Source organism: Emys orbicularis, chromosome 3 (genome assembly GCF_028017835.1).
Source record: "Emys orbicularis isolate rEmyOrb1 chromosome 3, rEmyOrb1.hap1, whole genome shotgun sequence".
Classification (NCBI taxonomy): Eukaryota; Metazoa; Chordata; order Testudines; family Emydidae; genus Emys; species Emys orbicularis.
In genome coordinates this window covers 186324506-186341008 of record NC_088685.1, presented here as the reverse complement: position 1 = coordinate 186341008, position 16503 = coordinate 186324506, and the positions used below count along the sequence as shown (strand labels likewise).

Genomic DNA, 16503 nt, shown 5'->3' with positions numbered 1-16503 from the left:
GACAAGGACTACAGATTTTTCTTTATACTATTCAGTAGTTATATTGTGCTATGCTATAGAGATACTGTACGCTGTACGCTGGCACCGCCTGCCCTCTGCGTCTGTGGGAGGCCACGCCTCCTTGCAGTTTGGTCTACTAGAGTCTTCTCAACACAAAGAAAAAAGGGGGGGAATTAGCGGTTATCAGTGGGTCCCGGACTTCAAGCGGGGCAGGCCCGTAAACAGTCTGGGCTCTGGCCTGCAATCAAGCAGAGCAGTAGTAGTTTATTCGCCCGGCCATTAAGCAGGGTGGGGCAGCAAACAGTCAAGGCTCTGGATTGCAGTCAGGGAGAGCTGTAGCACCAGCTCAGGCAGGGGTGAGCGCCAAACACAGTCTATGGGGCTCAGGTAGGGACACCCGAGGAGTGCAGGCCTCCTGGCCTAAGGAGGGGGAGTACTGTCACCCCAGAGGTGCAGTGGCAGGGAGGACGAGGGCCCGCCCAACTCCACCATGACCCAGCCCAGGGCCCTAACAGTGGCAGAGAGGTCCACCACTGGGTCAGCAGGGATCAGCCTGCAAAACATTGACCATTTATCAGGCCAACTCTCAACCAGACTGTTGCCTGGTTTCCCTGGCCTGCTTTCTACTCTCCCCCTTGGGTGTACCTGGGTCCAGGGTTTGTCCTCAGTCTCCCCAGGATGCACCGCCAAGGACAGCGGTAGCAGCTCCTCAGCATCGGGAGTGGCAGGGCTCTCTGGAAGCTCAGGCTGTTCTCCGGGGCAGCAGTGGTTCTCCTTGGCATCCCACTCCAGCAGCAGGGAAGAAGCATCTGTCTCCTTCGGCAGCTCCCTCTCAACTGAGCTGCTGGGACAGCCTTTTATACTTCCCCTTCCTGTTACACTCCTCTTCTTCTGGCATGTGGGGCATGGAGCTCGTTGCTTCAACCACCAGGTGGCTTGCGGCGTTCCCTCCGCATCTGTGTCTGAGGGAGGCCACGCCTCCTCGCTACACCCCCCACTAAGCCCAGCTACCGATCTTCGGAGCTGGTCTGGTCCCCTTCTCCGAACTGCGACAGAGCGTCCCCATTGGCATTCCCCTTACCAGCACGGTGTTGAATGTAAAGGCAAAGGATTGGAAAGACAGGTATCAGCACATCAGCCGGGTGTTGGTGTCTCATTTGCTGCAACCATTTCAGGGGGAGATGGTCAGTCACAATAATTAAGGGCTCCTGAGGAGGTAGTAACAGAGGGCTTCTAGTGCCCATTTGATGGCCAGAACTTCTTTTTTGATCACTAGGAATGGGCAACAGGCGATGGATCACTTGATGATTACCTGTTCTGTTCATTCCCTCTGTGGCACCTCGCATTGGCCACTGTCTGAAGACAGGATACTGGCCTAGATGGACCTTTGGTGTCACCCAGTATGACTATTCTTATGTTCATCAAAGAATTACATTCTCGCAGAAACAACTTCTGGCTAATGTACAGCATGGGGTGTTCTTCGACTTCGATGTTCTGCAAAAGGACAGCCACTAAACTGACTGCCAATGCATCGGTTTGGACTTTGAAGCTGCACATAAAGTCCAGACTGTAAAGCACGGGCTCATGGCACAGGTGGCACTTCAGCTACCGAAAGGCTGCCTCGCAGTCTGGAGTCCATCGTACCTGCAGGGGCTGGCCTTTCGTGAGCAGCCTGGTTAAGGGAGCAGTGATGAATCTGGGATGAAGCATCTGTAGTAACGCACGAGTCCTAGGAATTGTCGGACTTGCTTTTTAGTAGTGAGAAGCAGGTTGTTCTGGATTGCCTGAACTTTCCCCATAAGTGGGCACAGTTTGCTTCATCCCAGGGTGTAACCCAGATAGGTTGTTTCCTGCCACCCAATTCAGCATTATTTTTGGGTTCGCGGTGAGCCCGGCCTCCCAGAGGATTCTTAAGACGGCTGCCATCTGGTTTAGGTGATCCTCCCAGTGACAACTGTAGATTACTACGTCATCGGCCACCGGCGCCGGGAAAAGTTGGCGCCTATGGTATGGGCGGTGGCACTTCTCAGGGGGATAGCCTCAGGAAACCGTGTGGCATTGTCCAGCACTACTAGGATATGCTGGAATCCAGCTGCGCTCTTTGCAAGAGGACCCACCAAGTCCACTGCTACTCTTTCAAAGGGTGTTCCCCACAGACAGAGCAGCTTGCTGGCATTCTGGATAGGAGGCGCAGTGGTCCTTAGTGTCATGGTGTACACCTGGCCAAAATAAATGGGACAGAACCAGGGCCAACGTCTTCTCCAGCTCGAGATGGTCGGCTGCCGGGATGTTGTACACCAGCCTTAGCACGGCTTGTCAATGGCACCGAGGGACTAGTAGTTGGGACCAGGGCTTGCGGGTCCAGGGTACTTTGCAACTCGGTATAGCTGATCCCGGGTGAGCTCAAACTGAAGCCACTGGTTGGTCCTCTGCCCATCTACAACGACCCCATCCATGCAGGACAGCTGCTCGTAGGCGCAGTTCAGTGTGGGGTTGTCCCTTTGGTCCTGACATAAGTCTGTCACCGTGTCTAGTCGGACTCGCACATCTCTACCCTCGGGAGGGGTTGGCGTGCCATTGACCCTGGCAACTGGATCCTCCAGAGGGGCGGGCAGGCCGCCAAGGCCCGGTTTCCCTGACTCCACCTCCCTATCGTCAGGAATGTCCCCCTCGAGGTCCCCTAGGCGTGGTTCCTTGGTCTCCATCTCCATATCGTTGTCCCCCTTGAGAACCATCTCGTTGGGGGTATCTCAGAGACTGACAGTGGGCAGCACCTGGGGGAAACCCAGGACCGTCTTGGCCAAGGATAATGGGATAGGGCAGCACTCGGGCGACCCCCCCTGCATTTCCTGTGTCAGTCCGGCCACTGTCAGTGCCACCTGGGCTGTGGGGTACACCTTTACGTCCCCATGCATGCAGCAGAGGCTAATCTGACCTGGTATCTGGTTGGGGGGAGGGAGGGGGGAGATCAGCTCCTGGCAGGTGTACCAAAGTCTGTCCACACTCCAAGTTAACTAAGGCTTCAAGGTATTGCTTACCCAGGACTACAGAGCTGTTCTCAGTGGTGGTAGATGAGAGAACAAGGAGCAATGATCTCAAGTTGCAGTGGGGGAGGTCTAGGTTGGATATTAGGAAAAACTATTTCACTAGGAGGGTGGTGAAGCACTGGAATGGGTTACCTGAGGAGGTTGTGGAATCTCCATCCTTAGAGGTTTTGAAGACCCGGCTTGACAAAGCCCTGGCTGGGATAATTTAGTTGGGGTTTGTCCTACTTTGAGCAGGGGGTTGGACTAGATGAGCTCCTGATGTCTCTTGCAACCCTAATCTTCTGTGATTCATCTATGATTTTATGATTCTATGATTGTCACCTTGGGGCCAAAGTGCTGGTGGGCGTGGGTCTCTCCAGTGCATACCTAGCCATAGGATCCAATCCTCACAGGCCATTTGCCCTGTAACAGCCCAAACAGGTTGTCATTGCAAGGCAGGCCCAGCCTCTCAGTCGGCCAAGGGTTGAAGGGTGGCACCGCACAGCTGGGGCTTTCTGCCACCAGGAAGTCCCCCTTACTGCCGCAGCCAGAGTGGGGGGCTGGTGTCGCATGACCCGTGTTTGGCCTTGGGGCTCCAGTCTCTGCTGCATCCGCTGCTGCCGCTGGAGCTGAGTGGCATGTTCTCGCTGCTGGTTCCTGGCCCACCGTCTCACCAGCTGATCCCAATCCATGGTGGCCTCTGCTGGGGATGGATTAAGAAGCAACATGGTCCCCCTTATGTTCAGGGGGGCGGACACTGCTCCCATTCTCCACTACATGTAAGCTGGCGTGGCCGGCCCTCTGCATCTGAGGGAGGCCATGCCTCCTCGCAGTTTGATCTGCTAGAGTCTTCTCCACACAAAGGAAAAAAAGGGGGAGAATTAGTGGTTCTCAATGGGCCCCGGCCTTCAAGCGGGGCAGGCCTGTAAACAGTCAGAACTCTGGTCTGAAATCAGGCAGAGCTGTAGCACCAGCCCAGTCTGGGGCTCAGGTAGGGATGAGGGCCAAGAACAGTCTATGGAGCTCAGGTAGGGATGTCCGAGAAGCACAGGCCTTCTGGCCTAAGGAGGGGTGCGGTGGCAGGGGGGACGAGGGCCCGCCCAACTCCACTGCGTCCCAGCCCAAGGTCCTAACAGTGGAGAAATGGTCTGCCACTGGGTCAGCAGGGATCTGCCCGCAACACGCTGACCTTGTATCAGGCCAGCTCTCAACCAGACTGTTGCCAGGTTTCCCTGGGCTGCTGCCTACTCTCCCTTTTGGGTGTACCTGCATCCAGAAGTCATCCTCAGTCTCCGAAGGATAACGGTAGCAGCTTCTCAACATCGGGAGTGGCAGGGCTCTCTGGAAGCTCAGGCTGGTCTCCGGGGCAGCAGTGGTTCTCCTTGGCATCCCACTCCAGCAGCAGGGAAGAAGCGTCTGTCTCTTTCGGCAGCTCCCTATTATCTCAGAGGCTGGGACAGCCTTTTATGCTTCCCCTTCCTGTTACGCCTCTCTGCTTCTGGCGTGTGGGGCATGGCCCTCGTGGCTCCACCCACTAGGTATCTTGTGGTATTCCCTCTGCATCTGAGGGAGGCCACGCCTCCTCACTACAGATACATTATATCTATTCCAAATATATTTAGCTATTCAAAATATATATGCTATAGAAATATGCAGTATCAATGCATACATATCTATTATTTTGTACCTTCAAAACACTGTACAAACATCAACTGATTCTGAAGGATGAGTGTTATTTCCACTTTACAAATGGAGAAATGGAGTCATAGGCAGATTACTCAAAGACACACTAAGTCCAGGTCAAAGCTAGAATGTGGGCCGCAGGAACTTCTGAGTTCTCAAACCCTGCACTCAGACCACTCAAGCATGCTGCCTTGTCCTGTTAAAGTTATAACTGATGCATTTTAATAATCAGACAGCTAAAGATAAGGTTATACTATTCCCACCCCAGCTCCCACACAAAATAGAGCAAGTGATCTAACATATGGTGTATTAAAGATCAATGCTATTGCTTTCATAAGTGTGGGATGGCAGACAGTGTCAATCGCAGGAGAGGTTTTATAATCCTTTTGAGATGCAGCAGATTTTACTAGATTATTCCCCACTACTGCTGTATCTTTGTTCCTGCTGTTGTGGAGTTTTTGTCTAATAATAAAGGTGGGCATAAACCAAAGTCACATCTCTGAACACTACTTAAACCCAGCTCAGACACTGCTCTATTTATCTGGCCACGGTCAAGATCCTGTGCTTGGAAAATTCTCTTGCCCATTTAATCTGACTGTGTTCAACCCAGTAATGGAGGTTCACTTTCGAACACTGCTTTGTATGGCTAGAGTTTTTAGTCATTTTGATTGAAATATGCAGGAGATGGGGTGACTTTTAGTGTCCATCAAAGCAAGAGGCTGACAGTACAGTAGCTTCAGCGAGACAGAGTGCAGGCAGAGATTGTGGGAAACTTCTTCGTAAAGATTGTGTCACTTCATCTTAATGTAAAGTGGCAATTTAGTTGTTTTTCTGATGCTGAACCTTTGTGCAGCAGAGACAGCTGGTCTAGTTTTGCTGAGCCACACTGCATGGTGACTTTGTGATATGGGGAAATACAGCTAAAAATGATTATGTAAATTGAGCCTTCTAAAAAGCCCTTTTCATTACAAGCTGCCCTAGGGGTATTTGATGGAGAATCAATTACCGCTGTATGTTTCCATCACCACATTCTAGAGAAGCCAATGGAAAGCCAATTGAACTACATCCCACATCACTCAAGTGCAGTGCTCAAGGAGTTAAGGAAGACACAAATTATTATTTTTACAGGTCCAGTGCAATACCACACCAGGCAAATAATTTTCTCCATTAAAAACTAGTTTGGAAGCTAGAAGATCATTTATATTCCCCTAGACAAATTTTGCAATTTTAAATAATAATTTATATTCACAGATAATTAATATTTGCTTGTTAACTATAGGCCAGGAAATATCTAGCTCTAGTTTTCCTACCAAGGTATTTGTTTTTATAAGGTAGCTGTAAGAGAGCCTAATCAATTATTTACCTTTGCAAAGAAAAATAAATGAGTGGCCTCGTGGCACTGACACCTTGAACTTATTTTTGTAAACAAAATTTAAAGTAGATTAAGGGAAAATACGGAGGAAGACAATTGAAGGGCCAGATCCTCAGCTGTTGTAAATAAGTATAGAAGCATTGAAGTGAATGAGCCTACATAGATGTAAGCCAGCTGAAGATCTGGCCCAGGTGGGGCTTATTTTCAGCTAATCAGTACTTTGAACTTAAAAAAAAAAAAATTAACTGACTAGAAAAGCCAGTTAGCTGTAAGATATATTTAATGTTTAAAACTGTTTAGTGGCTGGAAAAGCAACTTTATGATATTTAACAATCTGAGCTGCACACAGAGTGAACTAAAGACTATTTCCAGAACATTTTTAATGATTACAGCTGCAGAGTGGTTATAACTGCTTTTAAGGTTAAATATAAATGCATCCAAGGCATATAAAATTGGCCTGTTACATAGCAAATAGTAGGGGAACTGTTTAAAGAGATGAATGTCAAATACTGCAATTTACCCCAAATGTACTGACCTATGCACTATATCTTCCATATATTGTGAGCAAAAACCATGTTCTTTCCATCCAGATGATGTATTAGATGAAAGAAAGGCAGACCTCGGCCTATCACATTGACCAATATTGTCTCACTGTGTCCTGGTGTTCCCGTCAGTTAGTCTATATTCGCCTTCTGTCTAAGACTGTAAACTATTTGGGGCTGGGACTGTCTTTTGGTTATGCCTTTGCACAGTACCTAGCGCATTGGAGCCCTGGTCTGTTACTGGGGCTCCTAAGCACTACTGCAATGCTAAACAGAAAACCACTGTAACCATGGGCAGCGCATGTTGCAGGCTGGGGGAGGCTAAGCCTCCCCAAATCTGTGCTAATGTTCCCTGCCACAGTCCCGGGGCCAGATTGTGGCGGGCTCAGAGCTCCTCTGGGTGGCTGGGGATCAGGGCAGCTTGGGCGGGCGGACCAGCACATGGGTGGCTTGGGTGGGTTGGCCAGCACTCAGGGCTTGGGCAGGGCTCGGGGCAGCTCAGGAGGGCTGGCCAGGGCTCCTTGAACTGCAGTGAGGGGCTTGGGGCTCCTCTGGCCCCAGCGGTTGAGAGTGGGGGAAGGTCAAAGAGGGGCTGGGGCCTAAGGTAGAAGGGGGTAGGGACGGGGCCTCAGACACAAGGGGTGGGGCTAGCTTCCCCAAATAGGGGGGTTCATGCGCTGCCCATGATTGTAACCACAAACATACCTAGAGGCACAACAGTCAGCGAGGATTGAACCCAGGACTTTCAACATCAAACCACTGGCCTTCCTTTGAAGTGATTCAGTATGGTAGGCAAACCTCTTAATGGTATTTCCATTTTGGAGAATTTGAGTGTTTTCACTCACTACAGTAAGATCCATCCATGTCAGAGTGTGGTGTCAAAAGGGTCTTCATAGCCAGTGGCCCCTGTTGACCATTTCTTTGGCCCATCTCTGGCAATGTCTTCTATGCCCTAATCCTCCAGACAAGTCACCTCTTTCCAGAGCAACCAAAATCCAACTAAAGAATCCACAAAAACATCCAAACAGAAGATCCTTCTGGCCCTCTCAGGCTACACTGAAATTCCCTGTTCCTCATGCTGTTCTTGGGCACTCCACAGTTCCTTCTTTGTTCCCCTGGCTGAGCACTGCCTCCCAAGGCATTTTCCCTGGAGGCCCTTCTTTTTAGCAGGTTTCCCCCATGCTGCCCTTCTCCAAGGACTCTGGCAGCTTCTCACAGGGACCTCCCTGCTTTTTACAGGCCTAGATCTGGGCCTCCCACAGGAGCCTAACCTTCTCCTGGGTGTTCTCTCCAGCCTTACTTCAACTGGCCTTGCTCCTCTCTCTCTCACTGCTTTCATAGAATCATAGAATCATAGAATATCAGGGTTGGAAGGGACCTCAGAAGGTCATCTAGTCCAACCCCCTGCTCAAAGCAGGACCAATTCCCAACTAAATCATCCTAGCCAGGGCTTTGTCAAACCTTTAAGAAAGGAGATTCCACCACCTCCCTAGGTAACCCATTCCAGTGCTTCACCACCCTCCTAGTGAAAAAGTTTTTCCTAATATCCAACCTAAACCTCCCCCATTGCAACTTGAGACCATTACTCCTTGTTCTGTCATCTGGTACCACTGAGAACACTCTAGATCCATCCTCTTTGGATCTTCCTTTCGGGTAGATGAAAGCAGCTATCAAATCCCCCCACTTCCCTCTGTCTGTGGATCTCCCTGACCTTTTCACAGGACCACTAATTGTAACAGAATCCAGATCAGGATCAGCTGGGGGTGGGGGGGTAACTGCCAGATCACAGGGAAGGCTGAGCTGACCCCTCTTAAAGGGCCAGCCAGCCTGTGACGGACACACAATGAGAATCCAAACCTAACATTACCCAAGTTTGACCCTATCCCTGACCTTAACATCATCCAAGCTTCTCATCTCAAACTTGACCAGCAAGCTCTACCCTGGACCTTGAAGGCCACTTAAAAGCTTCACCTAATGCAAAATGCAACCACCTGTCTTATGTGTAGAGAAGATATATTGCAGCATGTTGTGCATATTTCTTTTCATTGGCTGCAAATTTATTGTGCAGATTACCAATAAAAGGACCATTTATCTCAGAGGCCAAATTTCCTTTTATGAACTGTCTGGATACCTACATTTGGTTGCAAGTTAGCAGGGCTGAATTTACATGACGCCTTCGGATGGTTTTCAATAGCAGGACTCAGCTTTAAAATTTGTTCCCAAATATGTCAGCTGCACCTACCTACTGTTAGAGCGTGATACAAAATACATCCCCCATCCAGGCTTTTTACTGACTATAAGCAATGAAGCCCATTGATGATAGCTTCCCTGGATAAAAATTTCATCATCTCTAGTCTGTTTAAAGAAATTGGTTTGGTTTTTGGAGCATGTTGGGGACAACTTTCTGGTACAAGTGCTGGAGGAAACAACAAGGGGCCATGCTCCTCTTGACCTGCTGCTCACAAACAGGGAAGAATTGGTAGAGGAAGTAGAAGTGGGTAGCAACCTGGACAGCAGTGACCATGAGATGGTTGAGTTCAGGATCCTGACAAAAGGAAGAAAGGAGAGCAGCAGAATATGGTCCCTGGACTTCAGAAAAGCAGACTTTGACTGATAGGCAGGATCCCCTGAGAGGCTAATACAAGGGGGAAAGGAGTCCAGGAGAGCTGGCTGTTTTTTAAAGACGCCTTATTGAGGGTGCAGGAACAAACCATCCCAATGTGCAGAAAGAATAGCAAATATGTCAGACGATCCACTTGGCTTAACAGAGAAATCTTCGGTGAGCTTAAACACAAAAAGGAAACTTAAAAGAAGTGGAACTTGGACAAATGACTAGGGAGCAGTATAAAAATATTGCTCGAGCATGCAGGAGTGTAATCAGGAAGGCCAAAGTACAACTGGAGTTGCAGCTAGCATTTGAAGGGTAACAAGAAGGATTTCTACAGGTATGTTAGCAACAAGAAGGTCAGGGAAAGTGTGGGACCCTTACTGAATGGGGGAGACAACCTAGTGACAGATGATGTGGGAAAAGCTGAAGAACTCAATGCTTTTTTTGCCTCGGTCTTCAAAGACCAGGTCAACTCCCAAACAACTGCACTGGGCAGCACAGTATGGGGAGAAGATGAGCAGCCCTCAGTGCTGAAGGAACAGGCTAAGGACTACACCTCTACCCTGATATAACGCTGTCCTCGGGAGCCAAAAAATCTTACCGCGTTATAGGTGAAACTGCGTTATATCGAACTTGCTTTGATCTGCTGGAGTGTGCAGCCCCGCCCCCTCGGAGCACTGCTTTACTGCGTTATATTCAAATTCATCTTATATCGGGTCGCTTTATATCGGGGTAGAGGTGTATTTAGAAAAGCTGGACTTGCACAACTCCATGGGGCCGGATGCAATGTATCCGAGTGTGCTGAGGAAGTTGGCTGATGTGATTGCAGAGCCATTGGCCATTATCTTTGAAAAATCATGGCAATCGGGGGAGGTCCCAGATGATTGGAAAAAGGCAAATATAGTGCCCTTCTTTAAAAAAGGGAAGAAGGAGAATCCGGGGAACTACAGAACAGTGAGCCTCATCTCAGTCCCTGGAAAAATCATGGAGCAAGTCCTCAAGGAATCAATTTTGAAGCAGTTCAAGGAGAGGAAGGTGATCAGGAACAGTCAACATGGATTCACCAACGGCAAGTCATGCCTGACCAACTTAATTGCCTTCTATGATGAGATAATTGGCTCTGTGGATATGGGAAAAGTGGTGGACATGATATACCTTGACTTTAGCAAACCTTTTGATACGGTGTCCCACAGTATTCTTGCCAGCAAGTTAAAGAAGTATGGATTGGATGAATGGACTATAAGGTGGATAGAAACCTGGCTAGATCATCAGGTTCAACAGGTAGCGATCAATGGCTCGATGTCTAGTTGGCAGCTGGTATCAAGCGGAGTACCCCAGTGGTCGGTCCTGAGGCTGGTTTTGTTCAACATCGTCAGTAATAATCTGGATGATGGGATGGATTGCACCCTCAGCAAGTTTGTGGATGACACTAAGCTGGGGGGAGAGGTAGATAAGCTGGAGGGTAGGGATAGGGTCCAGAGTGACCTAGACAAATTGGAGAATTGGGCCAAAAGAAATCTGATGAGGTTCAGCAAATACAAGTGCAGAGTCCTGCACTTAGGATGAAAGAATCCCATTCACTTCTACAGGTTGGGGACCGACTGGCTAACTGGCATTTCTGCAGAAAAGGACTCGGGATTACAGTGGACGAGAAGCTGGATATGAATCAACAGTGTGCCCTTGTTGCCAAGAAGGCTAACAGCATATTTGGCTGCATTAGTAGGGGCATTGCCAGCAGATCGAGGGAAGTGATTATTCCCCTCTATTCGGCACTGGTGAGGCCACATCTGGAGTACTGTGTCCCGTTTAATAATAATATACGGAGATATACCTATCTCATAGAGCTGGAAGGGACCCTGAAAGGTCCTTGAGTCCAGCCCCCTGCCTTCACTAGCAGGACCAAATACTGATTTTGCCCCAGACCCCTAAGTGGCCCCCTCAAGAATTGAATTCACAACCCGGGGTTTAGCAGGCTAATGCTCAAGCCACTGAGCTATCCCCCCTACAGAAAGGATGTGGACAAATTGGAGAGAGTCCAACGGAGGGCAACAAAAGTGATTAGGGGGCTGGGGCAGATGACCTATGAGGAGAGGCTGAAGGAACTGGGCTTATTTAGTCTGCAGAAGAGAAGAGTGAGGGGGGAATTGATAGCAGCCTTCAACTACCTGAATGGGGATTCCAAAGAGGATGGAGCTAGGCTGTTCTCAGTGGTGGCACATGACAGAACAAGGCGCAATGGTCTCAAGTTGCAGTGGGGGAGGTCTAGGTTGGATATTAGGAAAAACTATTTCACTAGGAGGGTGGTGAAGCACTGGAATGGGTTACCTAGGGAGGTGATGGAATCTCCATCCTTAGAGGTTTTTAAGGCCCGGCTTGACGAAGCCCTCGCTGGGATGATTTAGTTTGGGATTCGTCCTGCTTTGAGCAAGGGGTTGGACTAGATGACCTCCTGAGGTCCCTTTCAACCCTGATATTCTATGATTCTATGATTTTATGGTTATGGAAGGAGGGCCAAACAACATATGGCCTTGTTTGCGGAAAATTTTATCTCATTTTTTAAATTATGGAAAGAGTGTCCTGAAACCAGAACGATGAAACTTTGTACATACCACTGTAACTAATTAGTTCACTTTATCATTCATTTATTTTGTTACGATTAACTAATATTCTATTGTTGTATGTTAAATAGATTTAAATTGTAGGATTATAGAAGTATAAGATCAACAAGTATTTAGAAGTGATAAGTCTGTATTAGATATCTAAGTAAAGGAGGGTTGAAATGCAAGGCCTAGAGGTTTTGGCCTGTAAGGTGTCAGCTTAGCCATACTAGGCCATAGGCTTAAGAAATGCTCGACCTAAGTAAGTGACCAAAGAATAACCTGATGCCCCAAGATCATGAGCAAGATGTGCCGATAGGTAGTATTATCAAAAAGTGACCGCAACGTACCATTCAAAATCATGAGATACCTTCTTGTAACGTTTTTTTCTAACATGTGTCCTGTCCGCAGTGTACATGTTCTGCATAGATGCTAATGAGAATAAAAGGAACTACAAAGAACCTATCAAAAACGGGGCACCCCAATATTGGGGGGGTGCAATGCAGATAAAGAAAAAGAGGGTTGAGATGCACAGGTGCAGAGTATTAGGTGCAGTCAGAATCACATGATAAAAGAGGACTCCTGGATTGGATAAAATGGGTTACTAAGGTTGCCAGCCCTCCAGGTTTGGACTGGAGTCTCCTGGAATTGGCATCGATCTCCCAATGACTATTGAAAGCAATCCAGGAGATTTTAATAGGCTATTTTAAGAAAATTACATTATGTCATGTTGGGAAAAAAAATCTCCTGGAATAGCTTCAGTCAGAGTTGGCAACCGTATGGGTTACCTACAGGAAAACTCCAGCAGGAACCATCCCTTTACTGATGATCAGTTGGCAAGGTATCCATCAGACCCTAAGAATATCGGTAAGGATGTGAGTATGACTATATTTGTAACTTTTGCATAGGTTTTCATATGATTTCTGTATGCACAGGTAATCATAACCTTAACTGTAACTTTAATAAAACTTGTAAAACAGACTAGACTTTGTACTTGTGAATGCATGTGTAGTCACTATCCTTGGTCTTCATGTGTTCCTAGGGGCTCTAAATCTGAAACAAATAGCAGAGGTGACTTTCACTCTTTTGAACTTGAAATTGTAACAATCAGAGCCGAACCCAGAGTAGTGTAATATATCACTAAATTCACTTTAAATAAAAGGTTACACATGTACTGAATAAATACCAAGAATGAAGCTTTAAACTGAATATACAGAGAAACAAGAAGCTATTGACAGTAATTAAATAATGGGGTCATGCTAGAATAGTGAAAAAAATCCAACAAGTTTAATGGTTTTGAAAACATTTGATATATACACAGGCATGTTCACACATGCTCACACAGTACCAATCCTTTATTCTATGTAGAATTTGAAAAAATATATATTATAATGCTAAAATTTACTCAGTGGTTCTTGTTCCCCGGTATTTTAATGCAAAATGTCAGACTGTCAAATAATAATACCAAGCCACCTCCGCACACTTACATGTCTTTCTCCAATCTTTTCAAATTGCTACATATAACCATCTAGTTAGCATTTCAGTTGCTATTGTTTATGACGGGCTCCAACTGTGAATATGTTCTTATTTAAGTGATCACTAATAAAAGAAGATTTTTATGCCACAAATAGCATTCAGTCCAAACAAGCACACATTTACATAAAGTCCTCTCTTTGTTTCAGCCATTTAAAAACTACCTTTGAACAGAGAGCCAAAGTTTGATATTTAAAACAATACAGCAAATTTACTAAAACCTGGGGAAGAGATTCTTAAATAATGGATAAAATGTTCATTAGCATGATAATGGCAAGGGTAATTTGTGTGCTTGTTTTTTGTTTTTGTTTTTAATATCACTGGCTGCCACCCTCAGTGACAAAAATAAAACTCAGATTAACAGCAACTCGACAGCCTATCTGGCAGTACTTAACTTTCCTTTTTCAGTTTCTGGAGTGTGTAACATAAGAATATGTATCTTTAAAGCGTTCAGTTAGCTTTTATTTTCTGCAGCTTAGCTGACCTGCATCAGTATGTTATAAAAGATGACTACAGAGAGATCATACAGAAAAACCAAAGCATTTTACAATTACAATTTCAGTCATGCATACCTTACAGTATAAATCATTTAATACCAGTGTAAATAAACCCAGTGTGGAAAGCATGCTTATATTTCAGAGCTGTGAATGCATGAGCATGTCCATTCTACTCAACACACTGCTTTATGTTTCCTTGTTACTAATTGCAAGTTATTTTTCTTTTCCCCATTGGCATGTTTGTCTATGTTTGAGAGACCTTCATTCTTTAGCACATAAATTTGGTGGTTTGGAAAACTAACTTCACATTGCAAAGATCTCTCCTGATTAGCAGGAACCAGGAACTCTCCATTTTAAGGTCTGCAGTCTGCAATGATGCATACTTGTCAGACTAGTGTGGATGCACCACAGCCCCCAAACTCAAATGCTTAAACATAAATAAATAAATAAATGAAACTATAGCATAAGGTCTTTTCTTCTCACCAGGGGTGGGGGGAGGGGAAACAACAACAACAAAGAGCTCTTGAAAGAAAACAGCCTCTGCTAAAAAGGAGAGAGCAAGAATGAAAAGATATTATTGTAGGACGATGACAAATGTGGATTTTCCCCTAGCTCATTGCAATTGCTTTAGTTTCTTTTGTTTTCCTCCATACATTCAAAACATTTAATAGGATAAATAAAATAGTATTATGGCCGCCTACAAAATCCTCAGTTGTGAAAGCCAGGAGCAGGAGAGTATGAGTCACTAGCACTGCCACAAAACTTGGAACCTGTGTATTTAGGTCATTTCAACACAGCAATTAAAAACAAACAACCAAGCAAAGGATCAAAAAATATAACAAACATTCATAAATATTCATTCAAAAGTACCTCAAATAACTGACTAATGTGTAAGTCACCTCTGTCTTCTACTGTGGAATCGGGACTGCTAAACTATGTGCCTGAGGCTTTATACTGTTAACACTGAAGATTCTTCTTTAGCTCAAGAGTTACAATCCTTTGCTTTTGAGTCAAAATTCTATCCTGAGCATCACCTGAAAGCTTGCAATGGCCTTTGTGTGCATCATGGTGATCGAATAACACTTGGTGCCAAACTTCCCTTGGCTTTGGTATGGGTACGCAAGATGAAGGAGGGTACAGATTGTCTTTCCCCATCTTACATACTTCATAAGTGGGCCCACTTTAGAGGAGGTCCCTCCCTTTGGAGAAGTGCACAGACTTCTTCCTCAGTTTGACCTCAGGGATACACATCTTCCAATAGGGTATTAGGATTAACAACCTCCCTTCCCTCCCCCCGCCCCAAATACTGATCCATATTGACCCATACTCAGCATGCACATTCCTTCTCCATGCTTTGAAATTCAGAGAGGATTGCATTCCCTGGAAGCACAATTCCACTTCTTGCTCTCCCCAGGGTGGTGCAGCCCAGTAAAGGACATAAAGCTCTTTGTGTTAAAGTTTCTCCTGTCCTTAAATTTTCCCCTGACTATTTTGTACATCTCTTCTGCTTTTGTCATTCCAGATTATATCTGGTGGTACCAAGGAGTAAAGATTTAATTCCTATTTTATAAACATACAGTACATCATATAGCAACTACAAAAACAAACATTTACTAAATACTTGCTGATGCTTTGAAAAATGTACATCTGCTTTCCTCTGAGTGCATACACTCTGGCCTGAACTATGTTGTTCCATTGTTATTCTATGATGCAACCAAAACACAAGGACATCAAAGCAAGACACCACAGGTAGGTGATCAGTCAAAACATGTGATAACTATGAACTAATCGCCTTCTATGATGAGATAACTGGCTCTGTGGATGAGGGGAAAGCAGTGGATGTGTTATTCCTTAACTTTAGCAAAGCTTTTGATACGGTCTCCCACAGTATTCTTGCCAGCAAGTTAAAATAGTATGGGCTGGATGAATAGACTATAAGGTTGATAGAAAGCTGGCTAGATCATTGGGCTCAACAGGTAGTGATCAATGGCTCCATGTCTAGTTGGCAGCCGGTATCAAGCGGAGTGCCCCAAGGATTGGTCCTGGGGCTGGTTTTGTTTAATATCTTCATTAATGATCTGGAAGATGGCATGGTTTGCACCCTCAGCAACTATACAGATGACATTAAACTGGGAGGAGTGGTAGATATGCTGGAGGGTAGGGATAGGATACAGAGGGACCTAAACAAATTAGAGGATTGCACCAAAAGAAATCTGATGAGGTTCAACAAGGACAAGTGCAGAGTCCTGCACTTAGGATGGAAGAATCCCATGTACTTTGGGGGGAGGGATACCTCAGTGGTTTGAGCATTGGATTGCTAAACCCAGGGTTGTGAGTTCAATGCTTGAGGGGGCCAGTTAGGGAATCTGGGGCAAAAATCTGTCTGGGGGATTGGTCCTGCTTTGAGCAGCGGGTTGGACTAGATGACCTTCTGAGGTCCCTTCCAACTCTGGTATTGTATGATTCTACTGCTATAGACTAGGGACTGAGTGGCTAGACGGCAGTTCTGCAGAAAAAGACCCAGGGGTTACAGTGGATGAGAAGCTGGATATGAGTCAACAGTGTGCCCTTGTTGTCAAGATGGCTAATGGCATTTTGGGCTGTGTAAGTAGGGGCACTGCCAGCAGATCAAGGGATGTGATCAT

At 46.2% G+C, this 16503-nt stretch overlaps 1 protein-coding gene across 24 annotated transcripts in view; it reads right to left on the bottom strand.

Annotated features, from left to right (window-relative positions):
* The window catches only part of NRXN1 (neurexin 1), a 1214702-nt gene that overhangs the window by 913289 nt on the left and 284910 nt on the right, over positions 1-16503 (bottom strand). The window contains exon 4 of one of the 24 annotated variants that reach the window (XM_065401748.1): positions 8244-8269. The exons of the other annotated variants lie outside the window; for them this stretch is intronic. Coding sequence (XP_065257820.1) covers positions 8244-8269 — 26 coding nt within the window. The remainder of the gene's footprint in view (positions 1-8243; positions 8270-16503) is intronic. 24 annotated transcript variants of the gene reach the window in all.